Source organism: Dermacentor variabilis, chromosome 1 (assembly GCF_050947875.1).
Source record: "Dermacentor variabilis isolate Ectoservices chromosome 1, ASM5094787v1, whole genome shotgun sequence".
NCBI classification, from domain to species: domain Eukaryota; kingdom Metazoa; phylum Arthropoda; class Arachnida; order Ixodida; family Ixodidae; genus Dermacentor; species Dermacentor variabilis.
The window spans coordinates 35,251,755-35,270,625 of record NC_134568.1 but is presented as its reverse complement, the minus strand read 5'-3'; the positions used below and the strand labels follow the sequence as shown (position 1 = coordinate 35,270,625).

General features: G+C 49.3%; 1 protein-coding gene across 1 annotated transcript in view; it reads left to right on the top strand.

Annotated features, from left to right (window-relative positions):
• LOC142576462 (uncharacterized) overlaps nucleotides 1-18,871 on the top strand; it is a 115,289-nt gene that overhangs the window by 85,344 nt on the left and 11,074 nt on the right. Inside the window, exons 2-3 of the mRNA XM_075686606.1 lie at nucleotides 6,471-6,689; nucleotides 16,763-17,060. Coding sequence (XP_075542721.1) covers nucleotides 6,525-6,689; nucleotides 16,763-17,060 — 463 coding nt within the window. The 5' untranslated portion in view covers nucleotides 6,471-6,524. The remainder of the gene's footprint in view (nucleotides 1-6,470; nucleotides 6,690-16,762; nucleotides 17,061-18,871) is intronic.

Genomic DNA, 18,871 nt, shown 5'->3' with positions numbered 1-18,871 from the left:
TCAGGTAGACTGTTACAATCCGAAACTGTGCGTGGAAAAAAACTCTGCTTAAAAGCCTCTGTTTTGGCAAAAATTGGTTGTAGAGAGTGTTTGTGAATGTTACGTGTTGGTCTTCTTGCGATGGACTTTAAATATGAGGGTACCGATATATTTATTTTTCCAGACAAAATGCTATGCAAGAATTTTAGTCGACTGATTTTTCTGCGTGAAGCTAGTGTGGGAATGTTATGCGCAATCATGAGCTTAGTTAGAGAATCCAGCCTTTTATATTTATTAAATATAAATCTGATTGCTTTCGTTTGCAGGCGTTCTAAGCAGTGTATATCTTTTTGTGTGTGGGGGGGGGGGGAAGGGGGATCCCGTAGAATGGATGAATACTCCAATTTAGGTCTGACGAGGGCATTGTATGCTTGAAGTTTAACATTCAATGTTGCCTTTGTAAGCTTCCTTTCGCCATACTGCATATTGCCATACTGCAAATATTACAAGTGTACCGCTTCAGAAATAGCTACATTTATTTTGCAAACCCGGCGCACCATACTTTTTTCAGAAGCCACTGCGCGTAACATAAAGCTCTCTGCCCCGAACTGCATGGGCCCCATAGGCCGCATTTCTTAACGAACCCTTTTACTTTATTTTCTAACTTCGTCACTGTTTCGAACGTGCCTCGCAGCTCCGATGCTGCCGCGTCGCTGGTATCGCTATCATCACCACTCATTGCTGCGCATGATAAAAAAAAAGAATGCAAAATAAAATCCAGCGTTGCAAATGGGCAGCAGCTGTTTATGGCTCCAAGGCGCCATGACTCGTTCCGTGACTCATTCATGCGGCTGGCGGTGGCATAACAACGTCTTTAACAACGTGCAAATGAACTTCCTGTGGCCTTACCATAAAACGGCGATGAAGCAGTAGTAACAGGCGCTGGCAGAAGAACCCAGCAAGGATCATCGGGTGCATTTAACAAAACAACGACGCCGCGAGCCCGGCAGGTCGCGGGATCGAATCCCGGCCACGGCGGCCGCATTTCGATGGGGGCGAAATGCGAAAACACCCGTGTGCTTAGATTTAGGTGAACGTTAAAGAACCCCAGGTGGTCGAAATTTCCGGAGTCCTCCACTACGACGTGCCTCATAATCAGAAAGTGGTTTTGGCACGTAAAACCTCTTCATTTAAAAAAAAAAAAAACGACGCCGCGAGCCCGGCGACGGGGCCTGATTGGGCTTCGCACGTGTTGGATCGAGCCGCCCGTCAAGCTGCTAGCCACGGCCGCAACCACATTTTTCTTGATGTGCTCTGCCACCTAGCAGAATCGGTGAAGCTCCGTCGCTCGGCTGCGAAACGGCTGGAGTACAGAGGCTAGAAGGTTATATAGCTGGAGTGTCCCTTCTTGTCGTTTACTATGTTACTCCATGCTAGCACAGCGAAAGATGAAATCGAACGCCGAGCTCAGCGGGGGGGGGGAGGGGGTAGAAAGACGTGAGGAGGAAAGCGGAGAGGAAGGTGCAGCGCAGCCAGGAGGCGGAAAGCGGAGGAGGGTATGGCAAAAATGGCGAGGGGAAGCAAAGTGCTGGCACGACCAGGCATGCGGCCAGCGTGGAAACAGCGCTCTCGTGGGCTCCGGACCCACTGCGCATGCGCTAGATCGCCTGTGGCGCCACCACCGCTAGAGAATGAACTTCGCGCGAGCCACGCGTTGTCGTGTTCACGCTTTCCTTAGAAAATTAAATTATGGGATTCTACGTGCCAAAAACACTTTCTGATTATGGGGCACGCCGTAGTGGGAGATTCCGGAAATTGGACCACCTGGGGTTCTTTAACGCGCGCCTTAATCTAAGTATACGGGTGTTTTCGCCCCCATCGAAATGCGGCCACCACGGCCGGGATCCACGCTTTCTTTCTGAACAGTGAGCGACGCAACCGGTGGAAAGGCTTCGTCTGTCGCTGCTGCTAAACGAGCTGCCCGAGCAGATGCTCAGAGCCGCCGCCGAGAGCACCTTGTGCTTCAGAATCAAATTCTTTGGCCTATTATATCGCGAATTCAAAACACCTAAACAGCTGCGCTCGAAATTTGCATTAGGTACGTAGTATCGTAATCGTTGAATTTTTTCCCCACTGCGATCCGTACTCTCACATACGCACCGACGACGTACAGCAGACACAAGCTCCAAGCTTGCAGTCCTTTGTGGCCACACATTTCTAAGGTGTCGCGCTGATACTGTGACGTAGCACTTTCCCCCTCTTAATGCTTGCTTCTCATCCAAGTGCGGACGCTTTTTTTCCCCCTCGCCATTCTTCCTTGCTTTACTTTCGCGTTTTTTTTTTTTTTCGCGAAGAATCCGTATTCTCAAAATCTCAAACCCCGCTTTTTTCCTAATACTTTAGGTTGTCCTTATGAGCGACAACAAAAAAGAAAAAAAAAATACTGAGCACACCGCTAAGCTTTCTAAAGGTGTCCTACGACGCGATCTATTTCGACGGAGGAACTGGCGACGATGTACCCTCGCACAGCTTACTCATCAGTTTTTTTTTTTTCCTTTTTTCCCCGCCCTTTGTTCGCGTGTCAGCGTCCTTTCTTTTTCTTTTATTGGTCCCTTTTATTTCACCATTTCGCTTTGTCGATATCGACCTCTGATAAAGCAGCAGAGTATGGCCCGAGATGAGACCTGTCCAGTCATGTGTCCCCGTTCACCGCTCAACCACGAGGGTTAGAAAAGAAAAGAGAAAAAGAAAATCGCTCCCGCACAGGGCCAGGAATCGTGACTTACCTGATATACGGAACGATGATCGTCTATTCTGAGAACCGTCGTGTTCTTTTATTATTTTTTTATTTATTCCCTCTTAACTGGACGGTTTCGCTCTCTCCTATTCTCCTGTATGTATGTGTGCGTGTCTTTCGTATGTTACCGTTGTCCTTTTTCTCCGGACAGCAGAGAAATTAGCACGTTTTTCATATCCTCAGAAATGCAGCACTCGGCTCATTTTGCGCAACGCTCCCGCACTCTGTCCTTTTCACTTTGTCGACGAAGAAAAAAAAAAAGTGGGGGAGCTGGCGGAGAGACGGGTTTCGAATATCGAGATTAACCAATGAAAACAGAAGAGAGCACAGAAAAAGAAGTTGAGCATTTAGTCTACGAAGTTATGTACTCGTCCTGATCGCGAAGAAAAGAAAGAGGCGCGGGGAAGGTAGGAATTTTCGCGGCGATAGATAAAAAAAAAGCGCGCTCCGAGCAGTGGCGAGGCGGTGCGCGTTGAAAGTGAACCGAGTGATGATAAATACGTCTCCTTTGTCGTTTCGCTGTGCACGCCGGGAGTCTATCAGGAGCAGAACACGCCACGAAACGCAAAAAAATAATAATAATAAAAGGAATGGAAATAAAGGAACTCATCGACAGGAACTATACACCAATGGTCCGACTTATCAACGGAAAAAAAAAAAAAATCCGCGAGAATGAGAGGTCGTCATTGTGAGACCTACTCCCGTTAATTTTTCCCTTTCTGGGCTTCCCGGGGTCATTTCGTTAATTGTTGTCCTCTTCTTTTTTCTTTCTTCATTTTTTAAATGTAATCGACGGCATAGGCAGCGGCCAAAAAAAAAAGAAAAAGATGGGCAGGCCAACCGGCTTTCGCAGATCACGATCCATAAGCGAAAATGGCGCTTTCCCGTCTTCTTGGTCGTCGCGCTTCTATTTGCGTATGCCTTCGTCACCCCCGCTCCCCTCTCCTCGTGCTTTCTCGCCCCATCGGCATTGCGATGCCTTTTTCATTGTCCGCCTACCCGCGTACGTGCGGGCGTGCGTGCATACTATATGAGCACGCTGGCTTCTTCCCTCTGTATTAGCGTGTCACATCTCCCCGATCGTGGATTCTGGATGGCCAGCACTTCTTTTCTTGGTTCGTGGACGCCCTCCTCTACATTTGCCTTTCTTTATCTTGCTTCGGGGGTTGTGCTCTTACTTATCTTGCCCGCGCCCACTTGGCGATTGTGACTATGCAGTGCCGTAACCTCCCCCTCCCCCCCCCTCCTCCTCCCGCTGCCCCTCGTTCTCTCGTGTAGCGATGGCGTGCGACCCCGCCGTTATCTACAGCCTCGCTCTCCTATCGATTACATTTGTTCTGCACGTGGAAAGAGAAAGGTAAAGTATCGTAAGAAAATGTGGCCGGGCATATACGAGTGCTGCGGAAAAAAAAAAAGCACCTTCCGCTGGTGAAACACCTTGCGGTGTGTAAAAGCTGCGCATGGCGCTCATCGAACGTGAACAGTGTTTCCTCTTTTTTGTTTTCCTGTTTTTGTCTGTTCTTTCTTTTTTGCTTTCTCCTTCTCTCCGTTTTATTGGACCAACTTTGGCGCGGCCGACGGTCCTTTGTGTGCAGCAAAGAGCGCCGGAAAAAAAAAAATGCAGCTGCGAGCTGCGAGGCAATCGCTCAAAATTATAACGCCTGTCTTTTGATCTCAAGTCTGCCGAAGAGCCTCGAGAGTCGCGAGCAAAGCGAAAAGTATTTTTCGTTTTCGATTTTTACGTGTTTCGAAGCAAACTTGTAACGCGAGTTAGTTTTCGCTAAGATAGGACTTCTGTCATTGCATATTGAACGTTGTCGATCTCCGACGCAAATTCGGAGGGCATGACATAACACTTTTGTTTGCGAAAGAGTTCCTGCACGAAGGAAAAGGATGCCATGCACGTTGACCAGTTACGTGATCGACGCCTCTTGTTCTCTGCAGCAAGTCTGTTAGCTGCCGCTGGCCTCTGCGGATTCAAGTTGCTCAAGTAACTTGAATTAGCATACCCGCAGAGCGATGTGTGGCCACAGCCTTTGTAACTAGAAACACTAAACCCAACTTTTCTGGAGGGTGGCATTCCTACACGTGCCTTCGAAGAACGAGGCTACAGAATTTCCTGCCGAGATGCGCGTGGCAATTACTTATGCGACTGGGCGGCTCCACAAAGCGCAAGCGCGCAAGCAAGCAAGCAAGCAAGCAAGCAAGCGCGCACGCAAAAAAAAAAAAAAGAGAGAGAGAACTTTTCACAATGCGTTTTTCTGTTTTAACGTAAATGCACACATTCACACCGATGCGTCCCACCCAGGACGCATCGGTGAGTTGTCACATTGTAGGGACCGTGAAGAGTCAAACACTGCCAAAACTGTGAGTTAAAGGTCTAACTTTTTGGCGAACTTGTGCTCAAAAAACAAGCGATGCTCGAATCTAATGACAGCGGCGAGAAGAGTCGTGGATTGTCGGATCTGAATATCACGGGCCAAGTCCAACCGCTATATATACGTGTATCAGCATATATTCCAGAGTAATCCCGCTTGCTCCCATACATTCGCAGTCTGATTAGACACGACACTTTCGCTATCGGATCGGCGACAACATTAAAACATTCTGAATGCAATAGACGTACGCGTTATGCATCGCCGAGTGATAGCATCACAGCGGGCATTATTCGGTGGAAAAGGGTCAACGGCAAAAAAAAATAATAATAAATAAACTGTGTGCGCGCGGCAATATTACCGGCCAATTACGTTCGCTATGTCTCGCTTGGAAAATTAAAGTGCTCGTCTCCAGGAAAAGCCAAAGCGTTGTCTGAGGATTTGTTAGCAGGCAGAGTTTCTTACTCTTTTTCTTGCTTTCTCATCTTGTGGGCCGGCTTTATTTACGTACAAGCTACGTATTTACGTACGTAGAAGACGCGCGATCCGTGTCTTCGGCTTATGTGCACCATATTGACTATGTTTCTTTTTAGTAAAAGTTTGTTTCCGTATACATTGATCATTTGCACCGGCCAAGATGAAAAATCGCGGACGAGGCTATAACAAGAATCAAAATTTAGCATCAACGCGTAAGTCCGTTACGTTCGACGGCAGCTACAGCCAGAAGTTGCATTTTGTGCCCAGCGTTGTCCTGTCCGTTCATTTTTACTTGTGCTCGCGTCCGTACTTGCTGGAACCCCTTATAGGTTCACCTTTTGTGTATTCACCACCGTGAGGTGAAAAAAAAAAAATACGCATTAACGCTCCATGTACGTATGGTGCACAAGACGTGCGGCGATCACCTCCTTGCCACTGCCGAAAGTATTAAGATGAGGGTTCATCATACGACGGCCCTATAACAGAGCCTCTGCAGCAGTCGGCAGCGGTCGTGCCAGCGTTCGCGCGTGACCCCGCGGCGTATACCTCAGTCCGTTGAACGTGTACAGCGGTTCCGCCGTCGGTCGTACCTCGTCACAACCACTGAAGTTATATGTGGCGTCAGTTCGCGGGCGAGGAGTTTCGTTCTGTTATTCTCTGTCTTAGTTTTTCGGCAAAAAAATAAAAAAAGAAAGTCGTCTTCCGCTGATCTCAACTCGTCGCCCGCCGCGGGATGGAGGAATGGCACGCACACCGTTGGCAGCTCAGCCCCCCCCCCCCTCCTCCACCCCTCTACACGGTGGAGCGGCCCACACATGACAGCGCCTCGTCGGCGTGCGCAGGCCGTCCGCGACCAGCGGGTGGGCGCCGTGGGAGGCGGCAGGCGCGTGCCGGCCATGGCCGCCGACCGCCGCCTGTCGCTGGTGGCTGCCGAGCCGCTCAGCCCCGGAGACTCCCTGGGACCCGTGCCGCCCCTGGGCCTGGCAGGGGTGGACCCGCTGGCGGCGCTCGCGTGGCGCTGCCTCGACGAAGCGCCTGCGCCGGCCAACGCCGCCGTCAAGGTACGTGGTGTGTATGTGTGCATACGACCTGAAAGCAGGCTGTAGGGGATATTGAATCGCGGTGAACGTTTTGCGACGCAAAATTTCAAAAAATATAATAATAAAAATGAGGAATACGAGCGGCGACTTCGACACGGTGCACGTGTGTGTTGCCTTCTCGCCTAATTTGACTAACAAACAAGAAAAGAACATCGAGCCCTTCGGATTCCCCTCATTCTTATCACTCATTGCATAGCGAGGGTCTCTACTTTTTGCAGCCTTGCTGCCTTGAGGTAGCAAAACGAAGATTTATTGGCCAGTTGCCTGCTCCTATAAGTTCACATACTACGAGCCGTCTGCGGTTGAAAGGACGTTCTACATGGGCCGGCCGTGGCCGTCAGTGGTGCTGTTACCAGTATACCGTGGTACTGATACCCGGGAAACTGGACGAAAGGAAGGCAGTAACGGTAGCTGACTGTAAAGCGTCGTACGCGTAATGTCGGAGATGTGGGCTCGGCTCCTATCGCCGGCAAGTTGTCTTTTCGTCCACTTTCATCTCTCTTTTTTCCTTACTCTGTCCACACTTCAATTTCTAAAGAAATCTACTTGGGCACGCCCGCTGTGGCTCGTGAGCGTACTCGCATGAGTAATCGAATACAGGTTTATAGACGATTTAATTTCTTTTGGCCTATGGGCTGTTCTACGCGCAATTCCTCTCTTTTTGTATTCGGTGAAGTCAAGTTAACATCATACTGGTACACAGAACGCGCCTATGTATGCGCAAGCATTTTCATTATACATATGTATTGATCGTATAATTATGCATTGGTTCCTCTTATAGTTACGAAATGGCTGCGTTAGCAGACCATGATGCAGGCCGCTCGGACGCTTCTTTACAAAAAAATAAAAAAAACTCCTCTATTTGTGCAGAGATGCTGTTCCCAATTATCGCTGTTAAAAGCGTGTCAGAGTGGAGCGCGTGGGAAAGCAAAACTAAAGCGATGTTTTTCTTTTTTTCGCGTTGCTTGTGCATCGGTTTGGTTTGAGAGCCTATACTATCTGCGCTGAATCGGTGGCTCTGGCACTGAACTTGAGGGTTCGACTGCCTGCCTTGGCTGCCGCGTTCCGGTGCACGCTAATGAAGCCCAGATGACCGAAATTAAACCCGAGCCGCACACTGTACAGCGTCCCTCATAACCAGATCATGGTTTTGGTACGTAAAACTCCAGCATTTAATTAATTTCATTTAAATATAAATTAAACACGTGCCACGTGGAGGCTATGGGTGGTGCTCCCACATTAAACTTAGCGTAAACTTAGCCCCTCGTCTCTAATCACCTAGGTACCTTTCCCTGTGCTTTTCTAGGCTTCCGTTGTCTGTTGGCATGATTGTGGTTGTCACTAAAAAAAAACGAACCCCTCTTTTTCTCTTGTTTTTTTAACGCATGGTATACGAATCTAATGATTTGGTACAACTGGTGCCGCTCCCTAAAGAGTTTTAGCCTATTCGTATACACGCGCTACCGTAGCGGCATTACTTCTATGACGCCAGTGCTTTCGTATATCTATACGTATTTTCCTTCGACGAGAACACCCTTTCAGACGTGTTGTGGTTCAAGAAAGTGTTTCCAGATCTTGTTCCCTGCGCCGCTGCTTCCGTTTGTCTTCAAGGGACCCTGAAACGATTTTGACGATTGTCTACAAACGTACTGAGTCGTTAGAGTAGGTCCTTCTGATCATTGACACATCTAAGTGATCCGCGTAATGCGTGTAATTTATTATAAGGTTTTAAAAATGCACATCGCTGCCGATCGCAGCACACTGCTCGGCGGAATTTTAAGCCGCCCCTACCCATATGACCGAAATCACCCATGTGACGTCAGTGGGGCGAGCTATCCGATTGGCTGACCAGGGCGCGTGATCGATAATTTTTCCAACTTTATGACGAACAAATGATGTTCGTAATAGTTGGAATGTTAGTTAATTTGTTTTTATAAAAAGAAAGTAACATAAAGAGAATGCACAAGAAAAAAATTTTCAGTACACTTAAGCACTTCCGGCACACAGCAAGTGTCGTCGGCCTGTCTTACAACGTGCTCCATCTTTGACGAGAGCTCCGCCGTCAGTGTCGGTTTGTCTTTTCGCGAGCGCTATGATTCGACTTTATTGCGTTGTGGACTGCAAACGTAGCGACTGGCAATATGTCAAACTGCGACATCGTGTCCCTCTGCAAGTCAGTAGACGAGCGGACTGACTGCAGCGCATCGGACTGCAGCTATCCAATCGGCGCCAGGATTTGTGCGATTGCGGCCGTCACTTTACACCGGAAGATTACTAACGCAACAGCGTTTCGCGAGTCCGGTAATTAGGGTAAACGCAAGCACAAGGGGACAGGGCCTGGCCGTGTCCCCTTGCGTGTCGTTTTAGGGGATGAACAGAAGCGCAAATGTGAATGGTCTGCACGGTGCAGCCACCTGGTGGCATAGAGCTCAACCACGCACAGTAGCAGTAACAAAATGTATTCTTCTTTGCTGCTGGTGTAAATTTTTCACAGGAGTGTAATCGCTAACACGTTGTTTTTGTAAATGTTTAAAATGTTTTACGCTTGGTTAGAGCAATATTAGCAGTTTCTTTGGCTGGTTAAGCTCTGCGCCAACGGGTAGCTGGACCGTGGAGACCGATCAGGCAGCTCACGTACGTCTACGCTAATGTTCCTTCATCAGCTTGAGTTTATGTATTCACCGTTCCGTCGAAATGTTTAGCTAGTGTGTGATTACCGGAATACCAGACATGTTCGGCGCTACGACAGAATGCTCGCAACGCACGCTGCTTCGATAGCTCTCGCTTGGGTTCGACGGCCAAGCGGCTAGCGGAGAGGTTTCTCGCGGGCGGGGGCGGGCTCCAAAACAACCGGAAGTGGACGATGTGACGTCGCATCGTGACGCAGAGCCAGTGAACGCGGAGCTTAGCCCCGATCGCTCGGCGAACGAGTTGAGGAGGAAAAGCATGGCTAGGGAGGAGGGTAACTTGTAATCGCGTGTAGCACCATTAATACGTAAGGCTTCACTTAAATTGTGGTGCTAATGTTCTACTTAAGCTGTACCCTTCGCGTGTACAAAATTTGTCCGAACCGTTTAAGGGGCCCTTTCAGTGTCCCGGCAATACGTCATACGGACAAGTTAAAGCCCCAAATTCAGTGGCCACGTTTGTCACTGGAACAATAAAAGCGCCTACTTCAAGCTTGAAATTAACGTCGAGAAAGTGCCTCTCAGAATTTTTTTTGTGCTTTAACTTGCCTTTTTTTTAGTGCTACAGGCCCAAAAAGTCCAGCACGTACACAGGGTGTTCTTACGAATACTTTAGGTAATACTTAAAAGTAGATATTTTGAAATAAAAGGACGGTTTCCTTCGGAGACATGCTATCGGTGATGGCGACCATGATGTGACGGGTGTTACAAGGTAATTATTCGCTAATTAACAGAAATTCATATTAACCTTTAAGCTTGCAGTTCCTGCGGGCTCATCGTAATTGGGAAATTGAAGCCAGCTCTCCGTACAAGCCATATCAACTTTTGGTTCTAAAAAAAAAAACGGCGTTAGCTGCGGAATTGTGGCACGACAAAATTCGGCTGTCAGAGCGCGCGCACCCGCAACTGGGGGGAGTCTGCAGCGAATGCAAAGCCACGCCCCTCGAGGCGACGTTCTGCTTATGTCACCCAGCAGCGGGCAGCCAGCGCGCTGGGCTCCGTGCTCCTCGCTGCCACCAGTGCACATGATTGTGCTGTAGGTCGCCGTTTGTTTGAGAACGGAATATCTTTGCTGGGACTTACGATTGTGGTGACATTATGTGACGTTTCTTCCGCAGCCAAATATTCGTGTGCGTCATTACGTGCTCGTTTTATAATTCCTTGCCAAAATGCATAGTTATTACTAATCGTACGACAAAAGCACAGTGTAGGCATGAAGGTAGCGGAAATTGGACGCGCGAACCGTAACGATTAATTTTTGTTCGCTCAATTGTGGGATTCTCACCCGTGCTCTTGGGACAAAGGAACGACAAGACGGTAGTGCAAACAATCACAAGGACATTTATTGCACCTTTCAATGCCTGCTAGCCGAGTTGCTATCCACAAAACATGCTGATGGGCGCGCGACAAATCGCGGAAGTCCGACTCACCGCCGACCGGATAACGAGCGAATATGTTCGCCCCACGCTGGACACCAACGCCTGGTCGTTCGCGTGGTCACGGGAACGATGGCGCGTTCGAACGATCGTGTTCGTCCATTCCGGGGTAGGCCTCGCGAGACGGTCTCGCAGAAGCATGGATCGGCGCACGCGCAGAACGTCCGCGCCTCTTGCCGAACCCGAGCCAAAGAGGAAGAGCCTTCTCCTTTTTTGCGCCCAAGTAACCACGCCGTTAGGTGGCGTTAGCAGAGCAACACTCGCGCCATCTCTCGTACTACCCTGCAAGCATATCGACCGCCGCAGTAAAGCCACACGGCGAAGCCAGATTACAAGAGACGGGAGCTATGCGAGAAAACAACATATCAGAGGACGCGTGAGAGTCGTCCGTCCCCACACAATTAGTAAGCATGTTGCTTGCTACGTGCAGTCAACCACAAAAGTTTGCGGACTACGGGATCTCAGAAAACGTTCAATTTCCGAGCAGCCTGTAACAGTAGTCATTAAAACCGAACATCACGCTGTTGTTCGCATGTACTGGTAGATACTGCAAATGCAGATAATATAGGCTGCGTTGTGAGTCTGCGCAGATATTCAGCTTTTTCTCACATGTCGCGTTCCGTAAAATTTTGTGGTCGACTGTACGCCGTCGAGAAAAACGAAAAGACATTTACCTTCGAATTCCATTTCGTAAAATATGCCCTAGGCCGCTATCTTGTACACGTTCGAAAAGCCGACGTTCGATTTCGCCCCGCGCGATTGTCCAGGCTGCGCCGATATCGCGGCCTAGGCCAATCTAGTCCAATCGCGTGGGGTGAAACCGAACGTCGGCTTTTCGAACGTGTACAAGATAGCGGCCCTAAAATGATTTTAGACCTAATATGAATGAACGAGTATGCGAAGAAAGCAAGGAGGCAGGGAGGTTAGTCATGACGCACGTCCGGTTTTCCACCCTGCGCAAAGGAAGGAGGGCAAAGAGCACTGGTTGCGACGCGCACCTTGACGCGCACATCGCGATTATAAACGGTTGCATAGACCCGCCAAATTGAGAAACTGCAGCTTGGTTTACGTGAACTCGACGCGTTTGGGTCGAGTGAGAAGGCGAGATGACTCCCACCGACTCAGGCGACGTCGTTGTATCTTGTCAGATGGGTTGGGCGAGTCAACCCAACCCTTGCAGGCCAGTTCACAGAACTCGCATCGACGTTTACTCGGCCCGACGCGCTAGCATTTAGCGAAACCCGACGGCCGATTTTTGGCCCAACAAGCCGACTTAACCGGACCATATTGGGTTCATGTAAACGTAGCCTGCGACAACGCTCTCGTTCACAATAACCTTCATGGGCTGTGCCAATTTAACACTGTTCAGACACAGCAGGTTGCTGGACGGCGTAACGGGACGAAACAGCATAGGCGGTGTTAAACGATCTCGAACACCCGCGAAAATATTTTCCCTGCAGACTATCCCACGTGTAAGTCTACGTATTCCTCATGTATTCCAGCACGTAAGACTATTGCCGTCATAAGTGGCCCGGCCTCTGAGTTATTATTTCGCCACCATACATTTTAATCCGCAAGCGTGTCATAACAGAGTACCCTGCCAACGTACTATCGAAATAGGACACGGTGCTTACGTCACCGCCCGAACGCGCGTTTGAATCGGTGTGCTCTCTTGGCTGCGCATGATTTACCTGCTGAAAGAGTTGTAAGCACTAATTAAAGTAGACATCAGCACGGCTACGTAAAAACTTTGTTACACAACGGGCGGTAATTGAGGTGATAATATAAGAGAACAAAAATACAATAAAAATAAATAATATTTAAATGCGGTATTCGGCCAATGCTAATGATGCGGTGACTACCAAATAATTACACTGCGCTTCCGTTATTGGTGTCCGTGGCGACATTTCCTGCGTGGTTGCAACTCGGGTTATCTTCCTTTCTCCTAATCCCCATTTCTTTAGTGACAGTGTATTTGAAATTCTGAGATAGCCGGCCCTAAAGAAGCCTACCGTCTTATTTCTATTAATTTAAAGTTAACAAAAAAGCAAATAAAACACATTTATACAAATTGAGAACGTCTACATCTCTTGCAAATGAGAAAAGTTGGCCTGATCATTAAAGATAAGTTCACCGATATAATAATAATAATAATAATAATAATAATAATAATAATAATAATAATAATAATAATAATAATAATAATAATAATAATAATAATAATAACAGAGGCGATTTGGGCCCTTACTCTATTGGGGAGAAACCTTGGAAATGGCTTCTAGAAAAAAAAACTCACGCTGCATATTCGTTTAACAAATAGCACCACCTTAGTTGTCGCTGCTGCTCGGAATCGCACGACATAAAAGGTCAAATGTCATCACATGCCACAAGACAACAAAGCACGCAGCCTGCACGAGTGGACATGCGGTCAGAAAAAAAGAGAAAAGAAGGAAAGAGCAAAAACAAAAACGCCCTCATCTTTATCACAGCTACAGAGCAGCCGGTTTATGTATCGCTACCAGGCCACAGCGCCGCTTCCGTTTCATTCGTCTGTTTTCGTGTTTGTGCTTTTTGTTTTCATCACCACTAATAAGTACTTCGCCTGCCGCCACTTCGCAGTGTCCGCCCATACCTCGCATTCACATTTGTTTTTTTGTTTTCTTTCCCTACGATGCCTTATCAAAGTTCGCGCAAAATGCCCGTCGTCCTCCCATCAAGCGGCTCCGGACAAAGAAGGCGTCTGAAGCGCGCAAAGAGAGATATAGAAAAAGTAAAACTAAAATACAGTACACATTATGCAGGCGTGACGGCGCGGGGCAGCCAAGTGCTCGCGCTTCAAACGATGTCCCGAATCACCCATGCGCGCTAAGCGCTGGAACAAAACGGCCAGAGAGAGAGAGAGAGAGAGAGAGAGAGAGAGAGAGAGAGAGAGAGAGAGAGAGAGAGAGAGACTGTATAAAGTAACGGTGGCGCCGGCATCGCGGTTCGGAGGCTAATTAAACGACGAGCTGTTTAGCGACATATGTAAACAAACAAGGCCCTCTGTCAAGGGACCGGTAATTAAGAGGTTTTTCTATCCTCCCTTTGCTCTTCACTATCTCTGTCTCTCTCTCTCTCTAGTGGATTTTGCCGCCGCTTCCTCATTGTTTCACATACGTATACACGCTTTGCCGAAGGCGACTCAGCAGGAGCGTCGATTTCAGTCGATCAAGGCTCACTCTCCACCGCTTTTATTTTTCACTCTCTCTTTATTGTATACGCCCCCCACTTTGTCTTCTCAGCCAGGCATGGCGCGGTTACTTAAGCGCCAAAGATGAACGGGCTATCTATACTCTTGTTCGATCTCTTGCTTTGTAAAGGCTGCTCTGCGTTACCTCGAGCATATTCCGTGTGCTCTGCCCCATGCGAAAACAAGACCATACGGGACTTCGCATTGATCGCTGTTTACTACAAAGTGCGTCTTCTTTCTCCCTGGATGTTCATTTAACTTTTAAAGCTAGATATAGGCGCGGAATCGATCTGCGTGCGTCGTATACTTCGCGCTGAATCACGTCCGTGTTTTCTCGGTCATTTTTCTTTTGTTTTCTTTTTGAGTCTCGAGCTTGTGTCTCTTACAATTATCGACGTAAGGAGAGCCGATTGTGAAGAGCCCCGTAAGAGGGTCATCGGTCATGCAGCGCCCGCCACGCTGTCGCGCTGCGCCCGACCGTTTCGAAGATGACCGAAGACGAGCTGCGAGCGGCGCGTTTTCGTTTTGTCTTTGTATTGTTCTCTTGTGACGTTTGTTGGATTGTTCGAACAGCAGTGATCTCGGCGATCACCGGTGCGCAGGGGACTGTGCATTCTGTCATTCCGAACAGCGCGCCACAATGCGAGGGAGTGTCTTTGTATAACGGACATATTTTAGCTTTTCTTGCGACGTCATCGAAGCGTTGACCTGCAAGGGACACCCGAGAGCACCCGAGTCTGGGCAGGCGTTTGAACTGTGAATGAAAGCTTGCTCCGCCAGGCCAACGTATACGCTTCCGTCGTCTGCTAGTCTAGTTAGCTGTAACCCCGTTTCGTTCCCACCGACAATTTGCTAGGTATTGGGATCGCGAGCAGTGGCGTAGCAACAGGGGGGGCCGGGGGGCCGTGGGCCCCGGGTGCAAGGGGCCAGTAGGGTGGGGTGGGGGGGGTGTCATATCGTCTGAAGACACCCCTCTTTCCACCGGCTACACCCGGGGGGGGGGTGACAGAAGACCTATGGGCCCCGGGTGCCAGACGACCTAGCTACGCCACTGATCGCGAGCATCTTTACTGTAAATTGCCGTTTAAGTTATTTCCCTTCGCAGACGGAGGAAATGCGAAACAAAACGAGTCGAAGGCCTATATATCCTGCTTTCGCAATATCAATATATCTGTGTAGTGTGTGTGTGTGTGTGTTATTCATTCAGTGAAGTTCAGCTCGTTTTTTACATACTACATACAATCATGCACCCAGCTTCCTTCACTCTTGCATCGTAATCTGCAAGAATAAGTTTTGGGTGTTTACCAATTCAGAAGGAACAAGGTGTTTCGGTGTCCAAACGGCTTCTGTGATCTCACCCGCTATTCAAGAATCGCCGTATTCCAACTGTGAACCTAAACGTTGGCACGCATGGGCCGTTTTTCACGGGAATCGAACGCGTCGATGCGAGTCCGGCTACGCCGACGCGTATAAGCGAGGCGTCAGCAACTGAAAACAATGGCCAGTGTGTTCGCATCGGAACTAACTCTTTTGGCTTTATTTGAGCGCTAACGCTGCCTCGGGTGAAATATAGCGACATATTAAAAACATTGACTCGCCATCCCGCCCCTGCGAAAGTGGATGCACAGCGAAGTTGTTGAAAACAACCGCTACAACGGCTGAGCGTTGTATGCGATGTTTTATTGCTTTAGAGTAATGATAGTAATGGTAATGTAGAGTAATGGTAGTAATGGGGTAATAGTAATTTTGACAGCACGCCGCTGCCCATGGCGGTGATGCAACAACATTGAAATCAGTTGCTAGACTGGTTATTTTATTTACGAAAGGCTGGGAACTCACGTCACTGACACGTCACTGATGTTGAGCAAGCTGCCGTCGCCGCGGCAGCTTGCTCAACAGTAATCTTTAACGCGAAAGGTATACAGGCTTCTCTACGTGCTTCGCTTTGTAATCAGGAGCACCTTATCATCAACTATGTGGTTCGGATTATTGTTTTGAGCTTGTTCTTTATTGAAGCATATACTGTTCTGTATATTGTATGCGTGATTAGAAAGAATCTAGGCACTGTTCGCTTCGCTTTGCTGAGTGCTTGTAGCTTCTGCCTTACGGGGGTATGAGCCATTGCAGATGATAATCACATCTGCTAACGGACGGACCCGAAAGATGCCGACCACCGAGAGGCTAACAGCTTCGCTGAAATATGCTGGCTCCTATTGAGAAAACAACCGATGATTGGAAAACTATATCGCCGTACTCGGGATTACGACAGAGTGATAGCGCAAGAGCGAGACACGTACGAAGGAAGCGAGACACCCAAGCGCTTAGTCAAGCGGGATTAGTCCCGTCACTGCGGCACCTCATCGCCCCCTCCCTCCCCTTACCCCTTTGTCTTAGGACTTGTTTTGGCATCGTGTGGCGGCAAAACAACCGATGACCCCTTTTACAACATGTCCGCGCGGAATAGGTAATCGCTTTCGACACTATACGGTGCTTTGCTTTGGCTGATATTAGTTATGTGGCGTGCGCCGAACGTTACGGCTGCTGCCGTCGGCTCACGCCACGTCGCCGTGCACTGCACGCGCGCAATCGCCCGCGGCGCCGAGGAGCACGCGTGAGTTTGCGCGCAGGCGCCCTTCAGAGCAGCCGCCCTCGTACCCAGGCCAACGTGTTCCCCAAACGCAGGCGGTGTCGGCCTGGCGCGGCCGCCCGTCCGAGTGCCCGGAGTCGGCGACGGACGACGAGCAGCGGCGGCAGCACGAGGAGGAAGAGGAGGAAGAGCGCCTCCGGTGGCTGTCCCAGCTGCCGGCGGCGCGCCACCCGCACGAGCAGAACCTCGAGGTGACGCTCGCGTCGCAGCAGCTGCAGCTGCGCGTGTGCCGGCCCGTGCAGAGGGGCGAGCCGCTGCTCGCCTGGTTCTCCCGCGAGCTGGCCGACTTGCTCAGGCTGCCCGCGGCGCCGAGGAACACCACCAACGCCCACGGTGCGTGCACAGCGCGAGCGCACGCGCGTCAGAAGGCGTGCAGTAACTGCACGAGCAGCGAATTTTGGGATGAATTCCCGAAATTTCTTTTTTTTTTTCCGTTCTTAAGAGCTGTTTGCCATCGGCATGCCACTTTCAATAAAATGTGTCAGGCGTTACGACTGGCTGGCGCGTGCTCTGAAGAACCAATTCTAGCATAACATTTCTTTTTCATGAGGATGCGGGCCCTGGTAGATTTCACCTAGACACGCAGAAGAGCCGCCACAAAATGTAAGAAGTTCGAAACCTGTAGGGGTTTCCCACTCGTGAACGTTGTGTTTAGTTTGGGTGCGAAACCTACAGCGTGATTCGATCACGTCTAAAGTTGTGAGTAATATCTGCAGTGCTGCGTTTTCGACGTCTATTTATGAGCGGCACCAACGGATGTTTCGGGGAATTCGTTGTCTTACAGTCAGCAGAATTTCAGAACTTGTTCCGCTGTATACAGCTTCTGTTTTCCAGCTTTTGAATGGTTTTCTCGAATATAGTGCTTATGTGTATGGCGAAAATGACAGGCACATATAGCCACGAAGAGCTTTGTTTTGTAGTCGCCGTTCAAAGCCGGGCAGCGATATTTGTGTGTGTGTGAAGTGATTTTTGGAAGGGAAACGGAAGAGATGAGTGCAGCGCCGTAACTGTCTCTCACAGGAGGACACCTCAACAGCACTGCACGGGGAAGGGGGAATGGGAAGAAAAGGATGAAGGAGAGAAAGACTGGACGAACGTGGGAAGGGGGAAAAAAAGAATGTGAGTGCGGGGCTCACAGCCGCGCTCTCAAGTGCGTCTCATTGCAGTAGTCTAGCAGTGCCGAGAGAGCATGCTTCACGATGGACGAGTGGGCTGCAGGGAATAGCAGCGCGGTCGCCGTATCGTAAGTCAGTCCCAGTCGCCGATAGACTGTACACAAGTCCGTGCGCTCCACATCGAAGGCAGGGCAGCGAAGTAGCAAGTGGTCGAGCGTCTCCGTATCGGCGCAGTTGCTGCACGCGGGGTCGCCAATTCCCTGCAGCCTGTGCGTTCTAGCAGCCGTCCTGTAGCAGCCGACGCGCAGGCGAAGCAGGAAAGAGCGATCCGCCCTGGAGAAGCCCACGCCTAAACTACTATAATTGCACAGTGCGGTATCCTATTTGCAGGCATTACTGCCTGTAAAGTATTGCCTGTAGGTGCGTCATTGCAGTTAGTGCTAGCGAAATGTTAAACGTGCTTTTGCTGGGCTTACAGAGAATACAGAAAAAAAGGCAGCGATGCGGATTGTTCGGCTCAAAATAATCAGTCAGAGTTCATCATGCATGCTTCACAACATTAGTTTTTATCTCTTTTGTATCTTTTTCAACATCACGCGTACTATCGCGCTCAATATGAGTTGCAACACGAGAGTCCGTTGTGTGTGCGCGTGTGTGCGTGCGTGTGCGTGTGTGTATTTGTAAAAAAAATTGCTGAATGCCGTTCCTATTACTGGTAGCACCATATCTACAAGAAAAATGGCACTTGTCATTTTTATTATTGAGAGAAGTAGCCAGTGTATGCCGTTTTCGAACTCACATTGAGCGCGATAGTCCAGCAGGAATCCGTGGTGAGCACTGCAAGGACCTGGGCTGGCCCGAAAACCTGGATTAGGCCCGCACATGCTATTTGCTACTCCACAAAACTGAAGACTATAAAAACTGCAGCCCTACGGAAATTTTAGCTCAGTGGTGTCTGTCGGTTTATGGAAAAGTCGAGGGAGGCAGGCCACGACGCAGCAACTGTACGCTGCACAGATTAGTGTACAT